Source organism: Musca autumnalis, unplaced genomic scaffold (assembly GCF_047663935.1).
Source record: "Musca autumnalis isolate F117 unplaced genomic scaffold, ASM4766393v1 scaffold_5, whole genome shotgun sequence".
Lineage (NCBI taxonomy): Eukaryota > Metazoa > Arthropoda > Insecta > Diptera > Muscidae > Musca > Musca autumnalis.
The window spans coordinates 111,636,278-111,662,961 of NW_027412088.1; the positions used below are offsets into that span (position 1 = coordinate 111,636,278).

The 26,684-nt window shown below is 34.3% G+C and overlaps 1 protein-coding gene across 2 annotated transcripts; it reads right to left on the reverse strand.

Annotated features, from left to right (window-relative positions):
- Positions 1-1,289: 1,289 nt before the first annotated feature.
- On the reverse strand, positions 1,290-14,732 carry Tsp42Eo (Tetraspanin 42Eo). 2 transcript variants are annotated; one of them, XM_073991540.1, is made up of 7 exons: positions 14,621-14,732; positions 14,413-14,554; positions 14,151-14,348; positions 2,017-2,190; positions 1,790-1,945; positions 1,531-1,728; positions 1,290-1,471 (listed from the first exon to the last, which is right to left on the reverse strand). In XM_073991540.1, exons 3-7 carry the CDS (start codon positions 14,208-14,210, stop codon positions 1,400-1,402), a joined length of 660 nt encoding a protein of 219 aa, XP_073847641.1. In that variant the 5' UTR covers positions 14,211-14,348; positions 14,413-14,554; positions 14,621-14,732; the 3' UTR covers positions 1,290-1,399. The 2 variants fall into 2 exon arrangements, with proteins under 2 accessions (XP_073847641.1, XP_073847643.1); XM_073991542.1 differs by lacking the exon at positions 14,621-14,732 and having other exon boundaries at positions 14,409-14,425.
- Between the last annotated feature and the right edge of the window lie 11,952 nt (positions 14,733-26,684).

Here is a 26,684-nt window from a genome sequence, read left to right on the forward strand (position 1 = left end):
CCTTTCCATACAAGTGGGACATCTGTGCACCGCCGAATCCGATAAGTTTCCGAAACAAATTCAAAACCAATTGGACTAAGTTCGGAAATAAAAAAGAAACAGGAATCTATCTCCGACTGCTAGATCATAATACGATTCTTCGGTATGAACTCCGACCCATTACAGTGTGTCTGAATTGGTTTAGTTCTAACTCGAGGCCAACCAGACACAATGTGGCCAAATTCAATATTTAGTGACAAAAATGATAATTATCTTTAAAATAAATTTCCAAAACAATTTACATTTTTGCCCCTTTTTCCAGAACAAAGGAAAAAAAGTACTCAAAATGGCAAGGATATTCGTCGATTTTGTGTGGACCATATTATTACGAGTTATTGGAATTTTTTATACCCTCAGCACTTTCATACGGGCCCCAAGTATGTTTGGACGAAATACGTTTCAGACAATTTGGAGTCGATTTAGCAAAGTCCCTCCGTCTGTACTCTGTCTGTCTAGCTGGCTGTTGCGCACGATGACTCTCGAACTTTTTAACTGAACAGGTTTAAAAATTTGGCTTTTGTTATATTTTGTCCAAACTTAGTTTAAGTTCGAAGATGGGTTATATCGGTCCACTCCTTAAGGCCTGTGGTCCTGAAATTCTAGCGTTAACATGTGCCACCTGAGCGATTTTTGTTTTCATAGTAATTTGTATGGGACCAAATGTGAATTTTCGCGAAAATGCTCTAAAGGCCGCATTTATGAAAAATCAGTGTAAAACTTTACCAGTTCATTGTTGTGGCTAAAAAACGATTTTTACAAAAATTTTTGAACAAACAAAGTTCTATGGAAATCAAGATCTGCCAGGTGCACAGGTTATCGTTAACATGTCATCATAATTTTTTGTAGAAATCATTTTTTAGCAACAGCAAGTGGTAAAGTTTTCTCATCGATCGGACCCTAAATGCGACGTTTAGAGCATTTTGGCGAAAATTCAGCTTTGGTCCCAAACAAATTACTACGGAAACAAAGATCGCTCAGGTGGCAAGGAGTTACGTTAACCGATCGCTATACAATTTCATATATAAGAGTTTTGGATGAAATAGAATCAATTTAGGCGGTATGCCTTTCAAAAAAATCGTTTTTTGGACCGCCCTAATGTATATGGACTAAACTATTAATACAGACACATTCATCTGTTATATGTACAAACATTTACAGTCTCATTGAAGCTTTGATATGTTCCTATATTTTATGTAAAAGTTACCCCAATCCAATTAATGATATAATCAAAGAACGCATACAATTGTGGTAATTACACTCATAATACATTTTTCTGGTTGGCACAAACATACATAGATATATTTCTAGTCTAACTAAAAAGTAATTTATTACTACTAAAATTGTAAATGAAAAGGAACAGCTAGTAATTATATCGACGAGTATCTGCTGTCAGATTAAATATCAGTACTATTGCCAAAATTATGCCAGAACTCTGAAAATATTACAAAAGTTATTAACTTTTTTACATTAAAAAAAAACGTATTAGCTCACCTCAAAGCCCATTAAACCGACATGAGTCCATTTCTCAGTTCGATATATGTTCAGATAAGCATCTATCACTGCTGGCAAACAGCCTTGACCGTGGGGATAGAATTCTCTTTTGTTGTTATGGAAGTAGTAACAACTGTCGGGAACCGTCATACTATTGTGAATATAATCCAGATAACCCACTTTGCCACAGCATTCATACTGCAAAAACAAGTTAGAATTTAAATGACCAATTTTATTTATTTTTGGTTAAGGAACTTACAGTCTCTTGCAAAATATTCATGTAGCCTTTTTCGTGTGTTTCCGCTATCCAATAATAGTTAACCATATTCGTTGTAGAAATGCGAATCCGTTCTTCATCGTAACGCCACAGACACCAGATGTGAGAAGCTATTAAAGCCAATAAAATAACAATGAACTGGGTTGTCCACATTGGTTAATACATCCTTATACTCGGCAAATACTTTGGATTTCATGGCGAATACTTACGCTCACCAGCATCTTGACAGAACCATTAACTGCCGCACAACATCCAACAAATGCCGATACCACCAGAATTGTGCTAATACCGATATGCACCAGTTTCTCGGTAAAATCAGGAGTGCCATAGGAATATTTTAACAATTCAAAAACACTTGCAACGGCAGCCAGTATTCCAAGAACCTACCAGAATGGTATTTCAATATTATATTCATTTAGAACAAACAATTTGGTGATGAGAGATAAACTTAAAAAATCTTGAAACTACCATCACGCATATAAAATATCCAAAATATCCCTAAAATATTGGGGTATAAAATATTAGGAAACCAACTCCTGACTTAAAAATGTTAATCCGCAGTCTATTTCTCTTTCCTTATTTCATGCCCTCAAGCAAAGCCGCAATGGCTTATGGGTGAACATACTAACCAAACCTTACCTCATACTACAATGCCGACCCAACAATTTTACCTTATTTCACAAAGCCACTTAAATAATTACATCGATGTAACAGATTATTTTAAGTTTCCTTTAGAAAATTTTACAGCCATAGACTCATATTTTGTCATTTTTATTCTTGGTTCGCATTTTTCAGTCTCCAGAATTAACTCAGTCTACCCTCAGGGTTTTCATAGTGAAGTAACTATCTATCTTAACTGTATGAGTGTCAATAAAATACCTAATTAACTATTATTTAAAAACTTTAAATGGGAATTTCAACTAACAAACATAAATACATTTGGTGGTGATACAATGTTTATTGGTCACCAAATTAACATCAATCGTATTCTAATGCCAAAGTATTTTTCCCAGGACGAACATCGAAGTAACTCGATGTACTTTTGGCTAATTAATTTGTGTGTGTTTTACTTGCAGTTGACGCATAGAAACAACAACACTTGGGTATTGTGGATTTAAATTCTCCCACTTACTCTCCCATTTTAGTATATAAGTATGTGAGGAATAGAAATGAAAAAACGTGTTGTCAGTTGAAATTGTTCATTCATACTTCAACAAGTGGATCAAGGTAAACAATAGCATTTTTTAATGGGGCATTCGTCTATAGTGTGCAAAAATATATAAAATTATATTTTAAGTTTTTCGTGAGAGGTTTGATAAAACCTCCATCGAGGCTCTCCCATTGGCGAATTTAAATGGTAAACATGAGATAAATAAAATACACCAAGGTGACCAAAATTTTGTCTAAGGGATGCCATGTGGTTCTTTAGTACGGATGACAGACAGTGACTCAAACAGCTGGTATGGTTGACTTTCAAAACACGGCGAAAATCAGATGTCCACCCGGAGTTATCGATTAGCATACAATGACAAAGTAAAGGATTTGGTATCTATGAACCTGAATCGAAGGAAAATGTATAAACACCGAATATTCTCATTTTGACCTTTAAGATCCGTTCGTAGACAGTTTGTATGTTCCACAAAGTTGTTTAATGGAATCTGTACTACGTTATTGTTTTCTTGAATTTCAGACGGTTTAGTATCTATGGACAAGAACCAGAGAAAAATGGATACAAATAGCATTTGTTTCGCCAGTTTGAACTTTAAGAACCATTTCTACATAGAGTAGATCAAATTTCGTAACTGTTTAGAAGATATGAGCCTGGCAAAATGATCCCTTTTGACATAAAACCTTTGGGGCCATAACCGCGAATGTGAAAATGATGGAGAAAACACCGGGACACGTGTCTCCTTATTTTTGGTTTCCCATCACGCTGCGATGTCAGAATATAGTTAATTTTCCATAACTATTTCCTAACAATGAAACGCCAGTGCGTATTAGTGTTATTATAAATCACTTAATTAATAAGAATCACACACACTGGGGTCCAATGTTAAAAAATACAAAATATTAATAACAAGTTCCGAACAATTTCGGAAACAAATTCGTTCAGATTTCGTTTCGATTTTTCGCAGAGGATTTCGTTTCGAATACGGAGCGAAATGTCGGAATTAAATGACCCTTCTAATATACCAATGTTTTTCTTCTTCTTCTTCTTCTTCTTCTTCTGAGCAAAAATTTCCCACAGATGTGAGTGCCTTGGCATCTTGGCATCGAAGGTAATGCTACAACCACACAACCTAGAGTAACAACGGAGGAGGATAAAGGGCAGCACAGGGAGAGATTTACCTTGAACCAACCATCTGAGGATGGAAGCGACCCTGAATCCGAATCCGACAGCTGTGGCAAAATTAATATCACCGTTGTGGAAAATCCCATAAAAGAGCAAATCCACAAGATGGTGGAGGAAGTGAGCGAGATCATCGCAAAGCTAACAACGAAACGAGTACAATGGTCAGGGGTTCAAAGACGTAAAAAAATTCAAAGGGAACCAGACCCGACTTAAAAAAACAGCAGAACAGCAGGATGCTTCAAAGGATTTCACAGACACACTCTCTACTTCTTCGAAGGCGGCGGAGAAGATGGGGTCTCCAGAGGAGCAGAACATCGCCAAACCCAGTAAGAAGAAAAAGGGCTTCCCACCTTCAAATGCCCAGTACTAACCTCATCAGGACCAACGCAGAGGAGACTGCCAAAAGAAGTTCCGACATGTATAGGGTGAGCGCGACGTCGGAATCTTCTGAAATGGCCAGGGACTCAGTAAAGAAGTCTAAGGCCGTCCAGAAGAGGAAGATGGACGCTGAAACCGTAACGAAGCCGCCAACGACGTACGCCAAGGTGCTATGCAGTAATCGGTACCAGCAAAGAATCTGGATGGTTACACAAGGACCATCTGTCGGAGATCGAGAAATTGATCAACGACAAACTACTGGAACAAATACTGCAGGGGCGTGTCTCAATAAAAATCGGCTGCTGTACCACTTGGACCCACACACAAACTCTGCAGCTCTCGGGGAGGTAGTTAGCAGCATAGCAAATCCATGGGAATGTGGCACCCTAAAGCTCATCTGACCAAAGCGCCGGTGTGCGTTAAGGGGTACGGCTGCAAGCTTGTGGCTGCACTCTCCTTGAGGTGGGTATCGACGAGCCAAGTCTAAGTGCAAGGCATATTTCGTCTCGAACTCAGTATACTTCAAGATTGGAAAGGAAAGAGTTGGTGAGGAGGAGAATGCCAAACCCAACAAACTGCAGGTCATCCCCCCAAAACACACAAAGAGGCAACGGAAAAATAACTAAAGGTAATATACATATTGGTTTTGTCCAAGAACCTTGGACCATAAAAAACAAGGATTCTGGACTGAAGCTGTATTCTGGGGCAACTACCAAGCAAAATGTCTCCCAGCCAATGGGAGTTATGTCCGTTCTTAAAATTTGTGATTTTTTTTAAAATTTTATTTGAAATGTTTTATTGTTGTATTTGAAATGTATAACAAAAATAAAAATAATATTACTTTTCATATTTAATTTAAAATTTTTAAGAAAAATAAATATATCGTAGCCATGCGAATGTGATAAACTTGTAAAAATAAAATACTGTCAGCTTAGGAAGCTAATTGGTGTCGGGAAGTGGAAAAGCGCTGCATCCTTATATGTTTTTGAAAAAATCGCGGGATTTTTTACAAAATTATTTTTCTATTTTAAGAAAGTACAAAGTTATTTTAAAAGTATGCACTTACTATTTCTAAATAACGAAAGTTCCGAAGGTGAATTTTTTTTTTTTTTTTTTTTTGAAATCGTGCGATTTTTTAAATAATATTTTAACAATTTAAAAAAAAATACAAAGGTTTTTAAAAATATGCAAACATTTTTTTTAAATTTTTTACAAAAATATTTTCACCGTTTAAGAAAATAGAAAGTTTTTGTATTTTTTCAATGAAAAGCGCCGCAAGCAAAAATATTTTTGAAAAAAAATCGAGCGATATTTTAAAAAAATATTTTCACCATTTAAGAAAATTTAAAGTTATTGCAAAAATATGCGGATTTTATGAAATCTGTAGAATTTTGTGGATACTTTGGCATTGTTTGGCACTTAAGCCTTCTCAAATATACAATTCTGCCCAAATTCTAACTTCTTCTATAAAGTTGTAACGGTTCTTTGCCAGATCAAAAAAAAAAGCTGTAAATTTTGAAATTAAACAAAAAATAATTTTGAAATTAAGAAAACATCTTTGGGAATTATGTCCGCCTTTTTCTGGGAGTTATGTCCGTTTTGCTTCACGGACATAAAGGCCTGGGTATATAAACTGCCTCGACTGGTTGCCTTGCTTTCCAGCTTCATCTCTAACATAACATAAAATAAAAAAAGGCGGACCAGAATCCGAGAAAAAGTGATGAAACTAGTTCTTCTTTAATGTAATTTTGGTTATTTTGAAACGGTTCTTTTGCCGATCAAACCCCCAAAAACGTTGAATTGAATTTGACCTCGGTGATTTTACTTTGAAAACCAAGAGCTACAACGTTGACTCCAAGAGTAAATAAAAATTTTAACGGTTTAACGGTTTGGACAAAATGATCCCTTTTGACATCAACGTCATGTGCACGTGATGGGGAAATATGCCGGGACATGTGCCTTCTTTTTTGGCCCAAAAATTAAGGATACAGTCAACTACAAAAATGTTCCTAAGATTTCAATAAACAACTTTCTTGAACATAAAAAGATTGTTGGAACGGCTTTTCAAACTCAAAATTCGATTATATTAGATCATTCTTTCCTGTTCAGGTCCGTAAATAACAAACCTTTCAAATTTCCTTGAGTTTTAAACAATGTGTTATTTCCAGACCTGAGCTGGTGGAAACGTTAAAAATAATATATTTGTTTGTGAATTTCAGCTTGAAGAACCGTTTTTAGAATCTTTCTATATTCAAGAAAGTTGTTTATTGAAATCTTAGGTAAATTTTTGTAGTTGGCTGTATTCTTAATTTTCGGTTCGGTTCGCTGTATTCTTAATTTTCGGTTCGGTATCTGTGGACCGAAATCGGAGAAAAAGGTATAAAAATCAAATATTTTCAAAAGTTTTTGGCTATTTTCACATTTAAGAACCGGTCATAGATATTCCGTATGATTCAGAAATTGTTTGCTGATATCTTTGCTACATTATTGTGGTCCATTGTTATCTTGAATTCTAGAAAGTTGTTTAATAAGATCTAGTTGGTTATTTGCTTCAATTTGGATAGGTTTGATATCTGTAGACTAAAATCCGAGAAAAATTGAAAGGGAAATTTGACCTTGACGAATTTGACCTTTATTCTTTTAGACGAGAGCTACAACTTTTCTTCTACGAGTAAACCCAAATTCGTGGCGGTTTAGAAGATATGTGCCTGACGAAATGATCCCTTTTGACATCAAGGCCTCAGGTCTTTGGGGCCCATAACCGCGAAAGTTCAAGTGATAGGGAAAAACGCAGGGACACATGTCTTCTTATTTTTGGTCTTCTATCACGCTGCGGTGTCAGAATGTAGTTAATAAACCATGACTCAAAAAATTACACACAGTGCACATTGGGCCCAATGACAGGTTTTTGAGGCAACAAGTCACTGGAAGCAGCTAGAGCTACCAAATTTCGTTCCAATGTTTTTAATGGGCATAAAAGTACTTCTGCAAAATTTGGTAAGAATCGGTTCAGATATAGATATAGTTTTCATGTATATGTTTCATCCGATTTAATCCGATTTTATTTTTAAGCCCCACAAAGGTCACAATTTGCATCCGATCGCCTTAAAATTTGATATGGTAAATCCTGTTCAGGTTAGAATCAGGTCCTGAAAATTTGGATCTGATCGGTTCAGATATATATCTACATATATATAGAAACCTTTTCAGGTATACCATGATGTTCGAAATATAAATCTTCTGAAATGGCTGGACCGAATTTGATAAAATTTTTTTTGTAGATTCATAAGGTCTGAGAATAGATCGTAAGATACTTTTTATACCGAAAAATGGAGGGGGTGGGGGACCTCCTCCACAACAAGTTTTAGCCAAACGCGAAATCTCAGAGATTATTAGACGCATTGGTATACAAAACAATAGTAATTGTGACCCCTATCATTAATTTATGTTTTGGAAGTAGAAAACCGCGATCGCGTCCGTTATTTGAAAACTTTATAATTACAGGTTAAGATCTTGAAATTTAGTAGGTGTTTGTAGTACCAGTTATTAAATTTAAAGATCTAGAATATTGAAGATTTCAATGCTTGGTGTAACTCGGATAAGATTACTATAAAATTTGGCGACTTGTGTCATATTGAGCATCGTCCAGTCCCAACCCAGTCTAATAAATTAAAATATCCACATTTTTAAGTGTCACGCTATCTGTAAGTAATTTTCTATAAGTATTCGGATCCATACGGACATGAAATTTTTTTACACATATAGTACTCACTATTACCTTCTATCAGATATATATAGTTTCGACAATACGTCGCAATACCGCGAGTTTTATTCCAAAAACTATTTAAACTACAATACGAACTACACAAAAAATACACCACAAGTCTACTTCAAATATTCCTTACCAAATCTAACTTCTTTTATTTCTTAATCAGAATATTAATTTATATACCTTTACACGTTTTATCCATTAAAAAAACTGTTTATTAAATCAGCGGTTTTTAATTGCCGAGCGAAACAAATTTGTTCTTCGTTGGATAAATTTTTATAAAATTTTACAAAGTAACATGCAATATCTTTGACAGCTCGGTATGTGACCACGAAGCGTTGCCAGGTTGAAATGATTTTGTTTCTAAGTGGCTCAAAGTGTTAAGAATCTAATCCCGTTACTAATTTATACAAATATATGACTTCAAAACTAGACTTTTTGCCTCAGAAACCTGCCATTGGGCCCAATGTGCAGTGTTATGATTAATTTTCAATGACTTAAAAAAATTACAAGCAGTGTTATCGGACAGCAATTACGGTAATTTTATATTTCGGGTCTCATTGAATACATACATAAGTCGAATTCGGAAAATTGGAAATATAGTCATAGGTCTTTGTTTTGGTAGAGAAACGTTATAACGATACCGTACGATTTTAGTTATTATGAAGTGTTTTGCTCCGGAGTTGGAGACGGAGTCGGAGTCTTGAAAAACATTGGTCTGAAGTCGGAGTCTGAGCAAAAATGGCTGGACTCCGAAGCCTTGGTGGAATATATATGAGGCGATCAGCAAAAAAACGTCCTAACCAACATGCCCAAAAAAAATCAAACTGACTATAAAGATCTAACCGGAACCTATTGAAATAAATACTAAAAAATTCCATAGGTTATACTATCTGCTAAAATAATGCAATATTGAGTTTTTTAGTATTTATTTCAAAAGCTTCTGGTTAGATCTTTATAGTCAGTTTAATTTTGGGCATGTGGGTTTGGCCGTTTTGGCGCTGAACGCCTCATATGTTGGATTTATATTATAAAATTTCAAAAATTGTATATGCAAACTTTATGGCCCACCATACACAGAGGAGTTTTGTTTCTTAGTTGATAGATACATAAACAAAGTGACGGTGACGGTTGCAGTAGTGATTGTTGTTTTGAAAACATCGGGATATTCGAAGGGAAATTTGCGGCTTTTCGCTCCAAATTCTGAACGAAATCTGAACGAAATGGGAAAAATCCCTTACAAAAATCGAAATCGCTACGATATTTTCGGAAGGTGCTTCCGAAATTGTTCAGGGTTGTCGGACATCTGATATTGGGTTTGCTGGGTATGCACGAAAGCTACAAAACAAACACATTTGCTGTCTCCTTACGTTCTTTGCAATATTGTCGTATGTACATATGTGAATTACCGAAAAACTCCGTAACCAGCGGTAGTCTAAAGAACATCACTGATCTAAAGTTATTTTCGTTGGAAATTACTTAAAAAGTAATTAGCATTGTTGCACTAAATATTGGATTTGGCCACACAGTGCAATGGAGAAAAGACGTATGCCTCTGCAATCCCCTTATTTCTTACCTCCTTTTTGTGATCGATGCGGAGAATATTTATGTATATGAACTTGTTGAACCCGTATACAAATGGATATCCCACACTAAAGCCATTAGATTCATGTTCCCCTCTTTGCTAGAACTTTTGTAATACCTTCTGAATTCTGTACATCCCGTCTTCCCATTCTTCTTCTTTTTTTAGAAAAAACATTTCTCATCTCTCTCCTTTTCTTTTCTTGTTTAAAATGTCCACATTTCTTGTTGGGTATATTCGTAATCTATTCAGTACGTTCAATCCGATGTGAACCTCTGCTGCAACAAGATAGTGATCCGAATACATGTTTGCTTTCCGAATCGATCAAATGTCCATCACACTCGATGAGTGCCTTTCATATATCACAACATGATCGACCACGTTTTTACAGCACCGTGAGCTTATATACTCATAATGTCTGAAAATCCAGCATTTCCGACTCGAAGTCTGTTAGCCCCAATTCATATGAGTATATTCTTGACCAAAGATATTCGAATTTCTAACGTGACCTTAAAATTGCCTAGAAAAATCCTAACTTCATTGTCAGGACAGCGGTCATATACTGTAGTAGGTAATCGGAAAAATATACATACATTTTTTAGGGCACTGGTCCACGAGATATCTCGGTGCATGGTCACAGATAAAATGATGTTAAAGAATTTAGGTTTTGTTAGTTGGTTAAATCTAGTCCCTAGTCTACATTCCTTGTTCCTAACCGCATGAGTGATTTCATACAAACGAGCGTATGAAATCACTTATACATAGTTTTTTTCATACAAACTAGAGATGCTAAACTCTAATCAATTTAAACGAACTAGACTATCTAGTTCAATGGACTCCATTACCTATGAGTAATTTCATATGTTCGTTTGTTTGAAATTATTCATATGCAATCGAACTATGTACTGTACTAGTTCACTAGATTTAACAACTCTAGTACAAACAATCCGATCGATTGAAACTATAAAGAGAACAAGATCATACAAATGATTGGCACAACCAGATTGGAAATAACAAAACAAAGGTCAATAATAAAAAAAGCTCCAAAGCCTCTCCCAAAACATATTTTTAAAAAATTGCCATCCTTTTTGCGACACGAATTGGTTAGAAAACAATTCTTCTAAAATAACCACCCAAATTACTTCGAATTGTACGTTTGCCAATTCTGTGACCGCTTACTTCTGAGCTTTATGTAGAACATCTTTGATCTTGAATATTTAATTAGTTTAGCTATATTTAATAGGAGTTTTTATGTATAGAAAAATTGCACTATATATTTTTGTACTATTGTATACCACTGTGCAACATTTTTGAGCTAATTATGTGCAAACAACTTCTGCCGAGCAATTTATGAAAGTAGAGACCAAGTAGACGAAAACCACATTTGGGTTTTGTTTTCTTAGATCGGGTTCGGATTTTATGACCTCGTCTAAACATACTTTAGAGTCCAATAGGTTGTATAATCTTTACCTCAACAAGATTAATGATAGTTTTAAATCAAATCCAAAATACTTCTATGAATTTGTTAATATGAAAAGAAAAGTTTCTTCTAAACCTACTATTCTGAAATTCAACGATCAAGCGTTTGTAAATGACTCTGATATCGCTGAAGGTTTTAAAAAATGGTTTGCTATAACCTATTCAAGTGCAGTTTGTCAAATTAGAGACACATACCCTTACACGTTGTCTAAGATATACCAATAAAGCAAAGCTTTTGACAGAATCAACTATAAGCTTTTGCTATATAAATTAGATTATATAGGCTTCAATGCAAATTTAGTCAAGTAGATAGCATCTTATTTGCTAAATAGATCTCATGTAGTTCTGTCGGGTGTTCCACAGGGAAGTCACCTTGGTCCGGTTCTCTTTCTTTTGTTCATAAACGATTTGCAATGCTCAATAATGCACTCTTTAATAAGGCAATTCAACATTAACCATGTTGTTGTATCATCTGTAGAATAATTTGTTGATCTTGGTCTTTTGATGGATCCAAAATTAAACTTTAATAATCATGTAATTTCTATGGTGAATAGAGCCTATGCAGTCTTAGGATTTATGAAAAGATGGACCAAAAAGTTTTCCGATCCATATATAACAAAGCAATTATTCACATCCCTTGTTAGACATATATTAGAATATGGTTCTGTTGTATGGGATCCGCAATATGCAATCTATTCAGATAAAATCGAATCAGTGCAGAAACAATTTCTGCTTTTTGCATTAAGGAGTTTACATTGGAGTAGTAATTTTGAATTGCCTTCATACTCTAGCAGGCTAAAGTTAATTCGATTGCCTACATTAAAAAGTAGACGTATTATGTTGAATATTATGTTTGTTTAAAAATATTGAATGGTAGTGCGCTGTCTGATTTCTTAATATCGTCTATTAGAATAAATGTTCCTTTTAGATGTAGTAGATATTATCAATTCTTATATATAAATTTCCACCGTACCAATTATGCGATTGGTGAACCACTTGGCAAGATGTGTACTGATTTTAAATCCATGTACTGTAATGTGGGCTTTTGCATGAGTTTGGAAGTTATAAAATTTAATATAATTTTATTCTTAAATAACTAGTAGTTTGTATGGTTAATAATTAAATAACTGGCTGATGAAGTAGTTTCTGTAGCTGGTTTTCGAATTCCCTTTGTATATGCCATCATGATGCGGATCATGGTGTGTACGCGATTCCTACGAATGGGAGGTCGCCCCTTGGTCGGCAGGGTTGGGAAAGAGAGGCGTGGAACGTTCGAAAAAAAAAACATGGTTAAATACCGATTTTTTAAAGCAAATCGGGGTTATATCTCTAAATCCAATACGAATCTTGTTTTGACCTCTGCAGCAAACTTGTAGATAAGAGCAAGAAAAACATGTTTGAAGGTATAATGAACTAGAAACACTGCTCTTATTGCTTCAAATTTTATAATATATCTAAAAATTCCATCGTTTGTATATATTCCGCAGCGTATCTCCAAAACTGTTAAATTTTTCTTATTGTAATCTTTGGGGTAAATATTCGCTGGAAAGTAACACACAACTCTGCAGAACATTTTAATTCTGTAAAATGCCTCTGTCGTGTTGTTTATAGCATATTTTCAACGACAGTTTGGTAAATATATCAACAATGCATTAAAATCCCCAATATGAGAATAAACAGCCTGTGTGAACATTGTTTCAAATATATTTTGTAGAAGGTATGACATTAAATACCGATTAAAACACTTGAAATAAGCATTTTAGAGTTTTAAAATTTTAACGATTTAGATGCTCTATATGAAGTTTTTCCTAGTTCGTCTGTTTGACATGTAAGTTCTACTACCTTAGGGCTACAATACTGCTGAAGACTGCGAAGCAAAATTCTCATTAGTTTCTGTGATAAAGGCCCTATCATTTGAAAAATGTCTCGTTTTAGCCCGGTTTAGATGAGGTCATAAAATCCAAACCCGATCTAAGAACACAACACCCGTCTAGGGTTTTTGTAGTCTCAATGTGTACTTTTAGAAAATGTCCACTAGAAGTTGTTTGCATTTCCAGTGTTGCGCAGGGTATTTTAATTTTATTATTATATTTCTGGAAGAGATCACACTATTTTTACTAAATTTTTCCCATAATTATTTTTTTAATATATGCATGTAAACATTTAAAATTTAAGTGTATGATAATCCAATAATTTTCTATCTATGTATGCCTATGCAGAACACAAAACATATGGCCATTAATTCAAGGTATTTATTGAAGAGAGTGTACCACGTGCCATTTTTCGTGCGGCGTACAGAAATAACACACAAAATTTTTATTCAATCTTCCCCTTGAATTCGCAAACATTCCATCAATTAGCAATGAAAACGAAATTTGTTTTGATGAAAAAGTAGTTGTTTGGAAAAAATAATATTTGAAATATGGCAATAAACAGCCAGTCATTTGTTTATATTTTTTATTCGCGCATTTTCATATTTTCACCAATACACGGAGCTGTGAAAGTGTTTGTTTTCAAAAGTATGGCATAATCATAATTACAAACATACGTATGAACGTACATACATAGTGAACGCAAAGATTTTTAAAATTTTCATATTGTTGTGACATCAATTACAAATTTTATATTTTTGTCTAAAATTAGACAAACACAGTTTTCCACATAAATACACAAACTTTTTTAATTATCTCGAAAATCACTCTAATTTATTGTTTCATTATTAGAATACCGTATTCAGATTATTTATTTCGGTTGAATTTCATTCATTGGATGCTACACTTACAACACTCATTGTATTGAACACGATTACCGTCCACTGCAGACAGGTGCGACTCAAATGCATTTTGATCAATTAATCGTTTCCACGGCAGAAATACGGGTGAAAGGGTGAACCTTGTCGTTATGTGCCGAGATGCTTCAATGAATTGTGTTTAATTTGTATCACGAATTTCTTTTGTTATATACATATGTTTGTAGGAATCTATATGTATGTAATTTATTTGAAATAAATGAAAACAAAACGTTCTACGCGCCACCATACATACGTCTTAACGGCAAACGAGCAAAAATTTAAATGAAACAACTCAGGCGGAGAAAATGCGAAAACACCAAATGTGAATTGGCGTTTTCCGTTTTCTTGTTGTGTTCTTGTATTCCTCTCATCCGTTTGTGTGTGTTTCGGCTGTTCTGAAATGTGCCAAGATTTTCCAAAAATACTACATTCACATTAACCATAATTAACCACACACTCACAACAATTCCATTTGTATTGGTTGCAATTTGTATTCTGTAGACTAACATTAAAGTCTAGGCAAGTGACTGGTCAAGTGAATGATGAGTGACGACACCGGCCGTTGGGCGAATGAACCAACAGTCGACAATCTTCATCCTTCAAACATTCACACATATGAGTGGCGATTTTTTGGCTTTGTAGAATGGTTCATATAAACAGAGAGAATTTTCTATAGGGGCGTGTTGCCTTTTTGCGGTGAATGGGAATTTCTCATTCGCACAGTGACTGACAAAAGAAAGACAATATTAAGTGTTTGTTTTTTATGAGATACGAGCAACGTTACAAATCCCTGAAAAGTGCTAATATTCTATAAGTGTTAATGACGTACATATTTAAATCAGCAACCGGCAGCGTGCGCTTACTGAAAGCAAAAGAGCGTAAATGTCAAGTATTTTACATTGAAAATTACGCTATTTTGCTCTCAGCAAGCGAACGCTGCCGATCGTTGATTTAAATATTGATCTAGGATATGTGTAAATCAACAGTCTGTTTGCCAATCGAACGTCTTGAGGTATCTTAAAACTCCCAACCATTTCAATAACGTAATACATAGGAATCGAATACTTAAGGCATGGGTACATAAGAAGCCTCGCCTGCTTGCCTTGCCTGCTTCTGATAAAAGAATAAAGAAGATCGAACCAATTTTCTAACTAGGTTGCCCTTTTCTTTTTTCATTATTTTATCAGAAGCAAGCAAGGAAATCAGGCCCATATGACGGTACCTCCCGATTATTGGTATTATGAGGATTTTAGCTACAATTTTTAACCGAACTACCTGTTATTTGACGAATGCAGGGGGCCCGCTAGGCACCCTTAATTTTTTTGTTCCGATAACATTTTTTGAGCTTATTACGTTTTTCTCTAAAATAATTTTTATTTTTGGAAATTTCATATGAAAACATATATTGTTCTGAAGATTCTGTACGGAAAATGTGCTTCTTTAATAAGTTGTCTAAGAAAAATTGTATTTTTTTGTATGAATACACTTTTTGAAAGAAACTTTCAGTAAAATCTGAATAACTTCTTTATTCCATGTCATTTAATTATCAAATAATAATGTGCCCGGAATTCTGTAATGAATAAAATGGTCTTGAGGCTTTAAACTCATTTGGTATTCAAAATAAATAGGAGCTCAGTATTGTGTCATAAAGTGCTAACATCTGCTATAAGTAGCAGACCCACCTCAATATTTTCTATAATTAACAAAGTTGTAGCTGAAAACGTAAACGAAATTAATGCTCAAACATTGGTTCTGTGGTTCTGCTGTAATTTGTATTGTATATTGTACCCTCAGCCTAAAAATAATAACGAAATAATGGTCTTAGACTTGTCCACTCCTTCGGGCACTTCCCCCACAAGATTTCAAAATGTTTCCCACAATAACTCTCGAAGGTCCAAAGCGATTTCTTCGAGACATAGATTAGGTTCGAATATGGATTTTATTAGTTGACTACTTGAGGTACCTCCCACACAAAATTTCAGATATCCGTTTTCACCGAAACTTTAAACATACTAAAATTACTTCCAGACGTACATATATCAAGTACCAAGACGGTCTATATGGGCCAGATACCTCCCTCACAAAAGTTCAACATAAGTGCAATTTAAGGGCTGTTCGAGGAACCATTGGAAAATTTGACCAATGGTACTCCTTGCGGTCTTGTTTATAGCGATATTCTATTTTTCGTAGGTAAGTCCATGCTGCCTGACATAATGGTACAAAAGCTCTAATCTTACGGCAACCAACTAAACTGACAGCTTGACACCATAACTATCAAAGGGGATGACTTCCAAAATTAGGTCCACTTCCAAAATACACTATATCGGTGGATCCTTTCAGTTATCTTCTGTGCAGAAATGCAAAACTTTTGCGCTTTCATTGAAGTCAAATTTATGAGCACAACATAAACATTTATTCGCAACGCCCACAATCGTTTCGAGATTTTTGTAGGAAGGTTTATACGTCCAAAAAGAACACGAAATACTGAAACTCACTGACTACACAATTTTTAAGAAAAAGTAAATCTTGGTAAATGTATACAAATGAAAAGAGAACAATTCGTTGTATCGGGAAATCCGATGCGCATCAGGTGATTTTGAGGATTTCGCGATTTACACACATTTCAAAAAATATATTACCCGATACAGTTTTCCTTCAATTCTTTTCCCAATTTAAAGGAACCCAAAATTTATTTGAAAGCTTTCCATATCTTCCGCAAGATGTTAGCGTGTATTCGGGAAGTGATTACAATAATAAATGTGCGTTTTTGCGTGAATTTTACCTAAAATAGATGAATAACTCTGACCTATTTTTCCTACATTGTATTCAACTAACTAATAAAAAAATTTAAAAAAAAATATTTTTTTTTTTTGCAAACATTTTTTAAATTTGCTCAACATATTTTTGGTTTTTGCTATAATATGCGAACCGCTAAACAGATTTGCAAAGTTTCATTTGAGTCTTCGCGATGTTTAGATTACGTACGTATTTTTTAAAATATTTTTAAGATGCATAAACAGCATGAATTTTATTAAAAAATACTGCAAACTATTAATTTTTTTAATTCTTTCTTATTTTCCGCGAAAATTTACAACTTTTTTACTAAAGTTTTGGGATCTCAGTAATTATATAGTATATAATCATATAGTACGTAGGAAGCCATTAATTAACAGTGTTTCTAAATATAATGAGTAGCGTTGTTTTAAGATTATATAATTCGATTATAGTACCTCGAACAGATTTGAGAATAGGCATTTTTATTCAATCCATGTACCAAAAATCTTTCATGTAGCTTAAAAACATTTTTTTTAATTTTTTTTTCGATTTTTTAAAATTTTATAATTTTTGGTCTAAACTTCTAAATGCGGTATTAAGAAAAAAAAATCATAAAAATTTATGGACACAATAATAAGTACATTTTGGAAATCATTAATTAATATTAGTATATTCAATTGTTTTAAGATAGATTGTAATTTAGAATGTTTATATTATTAGTATTTGTTCTTTCTACCTTTATTTTGAACTACTTTTTGTATTATTTTTTGCACATTGCATAGAACTCAGCTGTAATTTGCAAAATTAATTATATACCACATTTTTTCTATAAAATTTTGGAATGATTGTGTTTTAATGGACTGTTTTAAGTGCCCGCAAAGGTTTACTATTGCAATCATGTCCAATTACAGCCTAGGCGAGTCAAGTAACTTCATTGTATTGTCCTGTAAACAATCCTTGACATATGGGGATGCATGTTTTGGACCGTTGCTCTGTTGAAAAATCCATATAAAAAGCATATTTTCTTCTGTTTGTAGCAACTTTGTGTTGTCCAATACGTTTCTGTATTGGAAATAGGTCCCAACATCTGTAATGTGATATATTGGATGAAGACCATAGCAGGAAAATCAATCAGCCTCACACCATTAGGTTGCCACCTCCGTGTTAAATTTCATTTTTGTAACCATTATATGAAATTCTTTTTCTTTGAGATTGAAATTCATCTTGCCGTAATTGTTACCGAATAAATAAATTCATTGCTCTAGAAGAAATTTCGCCATTTTTTCATGTAGGTTTTTCCGGACCAATCCATATGATTGTTAGCCAAGATGGAGCTCGTCAACAATTTTTTCCGAAACAGTGAACGCCTTTTCGGGTGAATATAACATTACTTATGTCAAGAGTAATTACCCAAGATGAATTTAATAGGTCTTGAAGCGAGAGCAACAATGGAATTATCGATTGTCCTTGTTGTCTTTTTAGGCCTCAGTTTTATTTTGGTTTCAATGTGTTTTAGACAAAACCCCCCCGGCCTTTCTAGGGATTTGGCTATTATCGAAGAATTTTTTCCCTCATTTCTTTATTTTGACGCCAATCGACTCTCTTCGGGGTAATTGTGCTTATTTCGACGCATCCATCAGTTAATTTTTATTTTATTATTGTTCAATATTATTAGCACAGTTAAATTACTAAACAATCTTTAGTAAAATTTACTCGATTATAGCTATATAATAAAAATTCCAAAATGTACTTATTTTTTTGGCCACCAAATTTAGGACTTTTAGACAAAAGTGACACAGAAACAAAATGTTACATTTTTTATTTTTATGATTGTTGCATCATTGATTACAAATAGATATTTCGAAATGTAACGCAGTTCACATCTTTCTCGACAAAAACCTGATTGTGAAACACAACATCAGACATAAACTACGATGTACCTATTATTTTGTAGGTCTATGTTCTGGTATAGCCCCCACATAACGGTACCTCCCGATTTACGGTGTTTTGGGGATTTGAGCTAAAATTTTTAACCGAACTACTGGTAATTTGACAGTTGAGGTTCTCAGTGGTCACAAAACTACTCGATCAAAAACTGTTCACATTTTGGTGCAGCCACCATATAACGGTACCTCCCGATTTTCGGTATTTTGAGGATTTTAGTTACATTTGATGACCGAATTACCTGTAGTTTGCCGTTTAAAGTTCCCAGTGATCACAAAACTTCTCCACAAAAATTTTCAATATAGGTCCACACTTTGATACAGCCCCATATAATTGTGCCTATCGACAGAAGACATTTCTATATGCATTTTTACCTTATTTAGGTAACAGTGGTCACAAATTGTGGACGGGAATGGAAATAATTATTCCGTTTTAGTTCAGAATATTTAATGATGGAGGGTATACTTAGGGTATTACTTGTTTATGTTCTTATATTTTTTGATAATTGTGGTTCCCAGTGGTCAGAAAACTTCCCCACCACAAATTGTGGGCATAGGTCCACGTTTATGTATAGCCCCATGGTACAGCCAACTTCAGGTATTTTGACATTTTCTAGCTAATTTTTCTAAGACAACTGTTATTATATTAAAGTTCAGTATATTTTATGGTGGAGGCATATTTTACTTGATTCACTTGTTCTTTTCATCGGATTCTTGACCTTCCCGTACTTTGTGTACCGTCATATGACCTTTAATCGTATGCGTTTTTCTTAAAACATAGCCTACACTACACAACTCGGTACGTTTATCTATGTCGATGTCATTGTATAACTATTGTTTTTTCGAAGCCGATATTCACGGTCAACGTTGATTGCAAAATTTTTTCTCTCAAGTGATGCCTTATATGCTTGTGCAAGTATCGATGCTTCGGATCCATACATTAGCACATTAAAGTGTAATTTTTGTATGACGAGAGTTGGCCTTGTTTCTAAACTGCCTAATTAGCCCAAAAGACAGGCCATAATTAGTTTTTTATACCCTCAGCCTTTAGGCTAAGGAGGGTATATACATTTTGATACGATGAAAATGTGCCTTATCGAAATAATGGTTTTAGACCCCAAGTATGTTTAGACGAAATGTGTTTCAGACAATTTTGAGTCGATCTAGCCATGTCCGTCCGTCTGTCCGTCTGTCTGTCCTGCTGGCTGGAGCGCACGATAACTCTCGAACGGATGAACCGATTCGGTTCAAGTTTTGGCTTTCGTAATATTTTGCCCAAACTTAGTTTAAGTTCGAAGATGACCTACATCGGTCCACTCCTCCCGGTACCTCCCCCACAAAAGTTCGAAAACGTTCGGAAAGTTTGTGCGCACGATAACTCCTGAAGGGAGTGACCGATTTGGTCCATACTTTGTATAGCGTAAACTTTCTACCAGAGTAATATGAGGTTCCAATATGGTCTTAATACGTCCACTCCTTCGGGTACCTCCCACACAAAATTTCGGAAAAGTTCAGTTTAGGGCCATCTCTCGACTCGCTTTGATTTTTGTTTTAGCAACTTGTATTCACTGCCCTCCATACGACGGTACAAGTTTCATCAGGGGCAAGTCCACACTTCCTGAGAAAATAGCCTGAAAGTTCCAAAAAACCCCTATGACACCGTGTGAGGTGGTTGGAGCCCAAGATAACTCTCGAACGGATCTGCCGATTCGGTCCAAAATATGGCCTTAGTAATATTTTGTCCAAACGTAGTTTAAGTTTGAAGATAAGCCACATTGGTCCACTCCTTCAGGTACCTCCCCCACAAAAGTTCAAAAATGTTCGGAAAAATTGTTCGTACGGTAAATCTTGAAAGGAGTGGCCGAATTGGTTTATACTTTACACATCCTAATATATCTACCAGATATAGATCAGGTTCAAATATGGACTATATTTGTCCACTCCATCCGGTACCTCCCACACAAAATTTCGGATAAGTTAAATTTATGACCTAATATCGAATCACTTTGATTTTTGTTGAAGCAACTTGCATTCGCTGCCTCTATTACGATGGTAAAAGTTTTTTAGGGCAAGTCCATACTTCTTGAGCAAATAACCCGTATAGTGTAAAAACCCCCTATGGCACCATATCTTGTGGCTGGAGATCCACTTCCATAACGGTCAATGTCGATCCATTCCTTTTAGTATCTCCTCCGCACACCTTTTGATCAACATTTTTGTCGGTTCAAATGCCCAAAATTTTTAAAACCCCCTAAATACATACGTATTTTGGGAAAAAATTGTTTCAATATACACAGGCTGAGGGTATATCTCTGTCGGCAAAGCCGACTGATACTTTTTTACTTGTTTCATATAAATCTTGATGGATCGTAATGAAACGACATCAAATGATGTATTTTTTAAAGGTTTTCATCGAAATCGAATGCGCATAAAATGTAAATGAACTTCGTGGAAATGATGACCATCTAACTGTGTTTTGCGCCCTAATTTGCAACAGACGCTACATCGTGGCCGCCAAATAGAATTTCACAAACTGTACACCAAATAAAAGGGATTTATTCGCATCATGTCATTTTCACTATTACGCGGTTTATATGCGTTTCAAATGTTGTAATATTCAATATAACATTATTTTAATGTTATGCCACAATTGGAATTCCTTGTGATTTAATATAATGTTCTAAAAATATTCGCCAATAGGAAAACTATAAGCGAAAAATTTGTTGCAACGGAATATCTTCATTGTTTCGTGAAATTTGGACGAAAATGACGAAGAACTCAAACATTTTTTCTTCAACCTTTCCTATAAAACCATAGAAAAATAAAATTAGAATAACATGATTTTTATTTTTTAAGTCATATTTTCTTTGTATTTTTGCAAATAGTATGAATACTATAGCTCCAAACTTCACGACTTAGGTTTCATTTTATTCCTCACTATGTCTGGATGCTGCTATAGTTTTTATATATATTTTTTTTTGTAAGTATAAGCGCTATTGTTTCAAAAATATGTTTTTAAATACGTGAAATTGTTTAACAAATTTAATTTTTCGCGAATCCATTGAAACTTTTCGACTTTTTTGCATCATCACAAAGGGTGCGAATTCAGTTAACGATAACTAAAACGGTCATATCTTTTGCGCGCAACGATCAAAGTTGGTAATGAAAACGGATTTGGAATGACGATTTTCTTCTTAATCTATGTACCAAAAATCATAGATGTAGTATCAAAAATTTTTTTTTTTGATTTTTTTGAAATGGAAATGACAATTTTAGATATTTTTACTGACATACACTTTCATACGGGCAAAATGTGCCTCATCGAAATAATGGTTTTAGACCGCAAGCATGTTTGGATGAAATGTGTCTGTCTGTCTGGCTGGCTGATGCGCACGATAACTCTCGAACGGATGTTCGGAAAAATTGTGCGCACGATAAGTCTTGAAGGGAGTGACCGATGTGGTCCATATATCTACCAGATGTATATCAGTTTTGAATACGGATTATATTTGTCCACTCCTTTTCGTACCTCCCACACAAAATTTCGGATAAGTTCGCTTTAAGACCTGCTCTCGAATCACTTTTATTTCTGTTGAAGCAACATGCATTCGCCGCCTCAATTACTACGGTAAAAGTTTTTTTAGGGGCAAGTCTATTCTTCTTGATAAAACTGCTCGAAAGGTGTAAAAACCCCATAGCACCATATGTAGTCGCTGGAGAGCACTATAACTCTCGAACTGATCAACCGATTTGGTCCAAAATTTGGCTTTCGTCATATTTTGTCCAAATTTAGTCTCAGTTCGAAGATGGGCAACAACTTCCAATACTTCCCCCTCATTATTTAAAAAATGTCACTAAAAATGAAAAATGGAATGCACGATGTCTCTTGAACGGGGCAACCAATTTGTTAAAAACTTTGGATCTCCTAATATGTTGTCCAAATTTAGTTTAACTTGCAAAATGACCGATATCTATTTTCTGGTCCAAAATTTATGCGATGACCTACTGAAATGTCTAGCGGGCGCGATATCTATCAAAAATAAGATCAACTTTTGTAATGGACTATGTCGGTCAATTCCTTTAAGTACCTCCTCCGCAACACTTTTGAATTTTAATCCTAATCCACATTTTTGTCGGCAAGTTCAAATGCCCAAAAATTCTGAAAAGACCCTAAATACATTCGATCTGTCCGTAGATGATAGTTTAAATTCAGATGGGCTGAGGGTATACCTCTGTCGGCAAAGCAAAGTTTTTTTACTACGTTATAGAGAAAATTCGTTAATGAGAGATTATCTTGTGTGAGAGTTTCCACTTGTGCCTTAAAAACAACTTCGTTATAGAGAAGTATTCATTACAGGGAAGTTTGTTTTAGAGAAGTTCGGCTGTATTTCGTAACTTTAGGACCCCAGTGCGTACAATTGTTATTAATTAGAAAGATTATAAAAACAATCATACGCACTGGGATTTTAATGTTAAGAAATACAATGCAATAATTAAGGACAAATACTGAATGAATATGTAGAAATATGTATGTACAGTTAGTAAACTAAATTATTGCAAAACCAATATTATTACAAAATTTTAAATAAAACAACGATTTATTGGTATTAATAAATAACATTATTAATATATTTGTTAACAGTTTAATTTTTGCACATGTTTATTAATAAAATAAAATAAACATTTAGCTAAATTACACTAAAAATGTTCCTACAATTAAGAAAAAGTAAAACAACTCATTTCTTGTACTGTCAACTAAATTTTTGCGAAGTTCTGTAAAAGTTGGTCCTAATATTTCGTATGCCCACCTCGGGCATCAATAACAGCTTGAAAACGTCTCGGAATTGAATAAATTTCGGAATGTCATGTTCCAATGGTATTTTTCGCCCCTATTATTCAGTGACCTATTCCCAACTTTTTCTTCAGGTGTACCCATAAATTTTCGATGGGGTTAATGTCTGGACTTTGGCCTGGGGTGGTGGTGACTTTGGTGCAGTTGTATAACAACCAAATCCTACATAAATAAGGTTTATGTTTAGGGTCGTACTCTTGGAAGCATTTATGTTGCAATTTGTTTGAATTTTCAGGCTCAACAAGCCCAAATTTTTTGACGCTGTTGGTTAAATCAGTTTTTTAAACAGCCAAATAAGCTTCCTTTGTCATTATTTCCTCCAAAATCCGGATGTTTCCAGCGTCTCTGCTTGATATGCAACCCCATACTATACTGACAGTTTTACGAAATCTACGGTATTTATTAAATTTTTTTCCAGTTGTTTTTATTAAATTTTTGTTTTCCATCGTGACAGTATAATATAATATTCGTCATATAATATTTCATCAGAAAATATAACGTCATCCCAGTACTCCAGTGGGCGTGAAAGGTTCTCTGTAGCAAATCTGAATCGCTTCTCTATATTTTGCTGGGAGAGCAATGGCTTTTTTCTAGCCACTGATGATGAATACTTGTTGTAATGCAACACTTTTTTGGCTTTTTCATTCGACGCACTTGCTCCAAAATCAATTTCGATTAGAAAATACAATTTTCTGAGTCTGGTTTGGAGTCTAGCATTGATGTCTTTAATTATTCTTCTTTTAATTCGTTTTTTGTCTGTCAGGTCCCGCCTTCAGCTTGAGCCTTCCTTCACCCACCGGGGGGTATATGATGTTGTACACCGTTCTCGGCTTAAGAGAGGTGAAATTACGCGATTTGATTGCACGTTCATTCATTTTGCATTTATTTAGCTGCCACCAAGAAACCAGGTGCCTATCCTTGTTGCTTGTTGTTTTTGTTATTTCCGACCGATTTCTGCATTTATTGCCTTGATGTTCTCATAAACAACTCATATCTAAAAACTCGAAATTTTTGAAAGAATTTCTTGGTGTAATTCTCAATTGAAAATCTAAACAAAGATGTAAATATATTAAGATGGGAAAAGTCATTTGTGCAAAATTACCAATAACCTCCGTTGTTACGACACCATAACAACATTCTGTTAAACGAAAACTGGTTGGGTTTTGCTGTGTCAGATCCAGCTTGTATTTTAAGGCCCCATCTAAACATGGTTAAATATTGACCTTTTAAAGAAATTCGGGGCTATTTCTCTGAAACTGTAACGAAACCGCTGTCCTAAACTCAGTTCCGGTCATGCTCAGGGAAAATGGGAGGGTTTTTCGGACTGCCGGTTACATATTTTATTTTATAGATAATAGTGAATTTAGATAGAGGAAGTTAAAGAAAGTAATGTTTACCCAGGTTATCTTCTGTTTCATCAATAATAATGCGGTATTTAGTTAAAATTCTTTATTAACAATAACATTTATATTCTTCTGAGTATATACAAAACAATGCAAAGTGGATATGATTAAGAATATGTCAATGCCACAGATGGTGGTCTTTAGGATTAATATATTTAAGAATAATGTTAAATGAAAAATGTATGTTATTTTAGTGTATAGTGTGAGATCGTTAGATTTAAGTGTAATATAAAATATGAGATTAACTTAATTGTTATCTTCTTCTGCCATGAAGCGATCGCTGCATCGTAGATATGATATTAAGATGTCGATTCTAATAGCAATGAGTATCATAAAGAAATTAAATGTGGTAATGGTTTTGTAATTTCTTAATACTAGGGTAATAAGTGTCCAAATTCTCCAATAGCGTTGCACAAAACGTTACTTGAATAATTGCAATTAATTAATTTATTATTATACAATTTAAATCTCCAGGTGATATTGATGGTTATGATAAAAATTCCAGGAATCTTTCGGCTCAATGATGTAATTATTTTCCATAAGATTTATAAATTACCATTTAGCGCATAAATCGAATATTGCATTGTGTTGTTAACTTCAATGATTTGCCAATTCTAATACGTTAGTCCTTTAGAAAGCATAAAATTTGAATATAAGACCTTCCCCAGAAGCTTACAGCTTAAAAGTACGGATAATCTTCTTTGAATTAATCCGCCAGATTATTGATGAAGAAGTACAACGGAGGTTTGATTATATGAAGCGCATTTGGTCCATTTATACATAAATACATATATTAATTTCGAAAAAAAAAAATATTCAAAATTTATTTTTAAAATTGACGATCTTTCTTTTCAATAAATTTTCAAGAATTTTGGTTATATGGAGCTCATCTGGTCAATTGGAAAAATGTTATATTCGATGGCGCTCACAAAAAAAAATTTAATTTAAAAAATCTAACTTTTAAATTTAGCTTCTTATCTTCTCGATATTATTTTCCGAATTAAAAACAATTTCTATCAAAAGTTTTGAAAGCTTAATTTTTTATATTTCAAACGAACTATATATCGTCACCATAAATGCCCGAAGACGTAACCGACATGAAAATCGGAATTCGTTTTTTGACGTAAACTGATACATAAAGCTAAAATACATGCTCTGGCAAAATTTCAAGCTTCTGCGTTCAAAAACAACGATCCTATTCAACAATGTAATTTCGGAAAATTGGATAATATTGCAGATTTTGTTGTAATGGAGGATCATAAAACTAAGCACTTCAGCGGTTTTGGTTTCACTATTTATTCCCCTTCGTATATGATCGATAATATCCCATATACTCGCCTTCATAAGATTCATATTCCATAAAACAGTTTTTAATTTTATAACGTTTTTTTGTTTCTCCTGCAAAGTTTTGGTTTTGTGGGTTACGTCTTCGGGCATTTATGGTGACGATATGTATGTTTTTCAAATTTTCGTTACATGTTATCTTTTCACAAAGTGTAAGGTGGTACAGTGCCGCAAAACCAATGCAAATCTTCTTCTGACATCTGAAGCG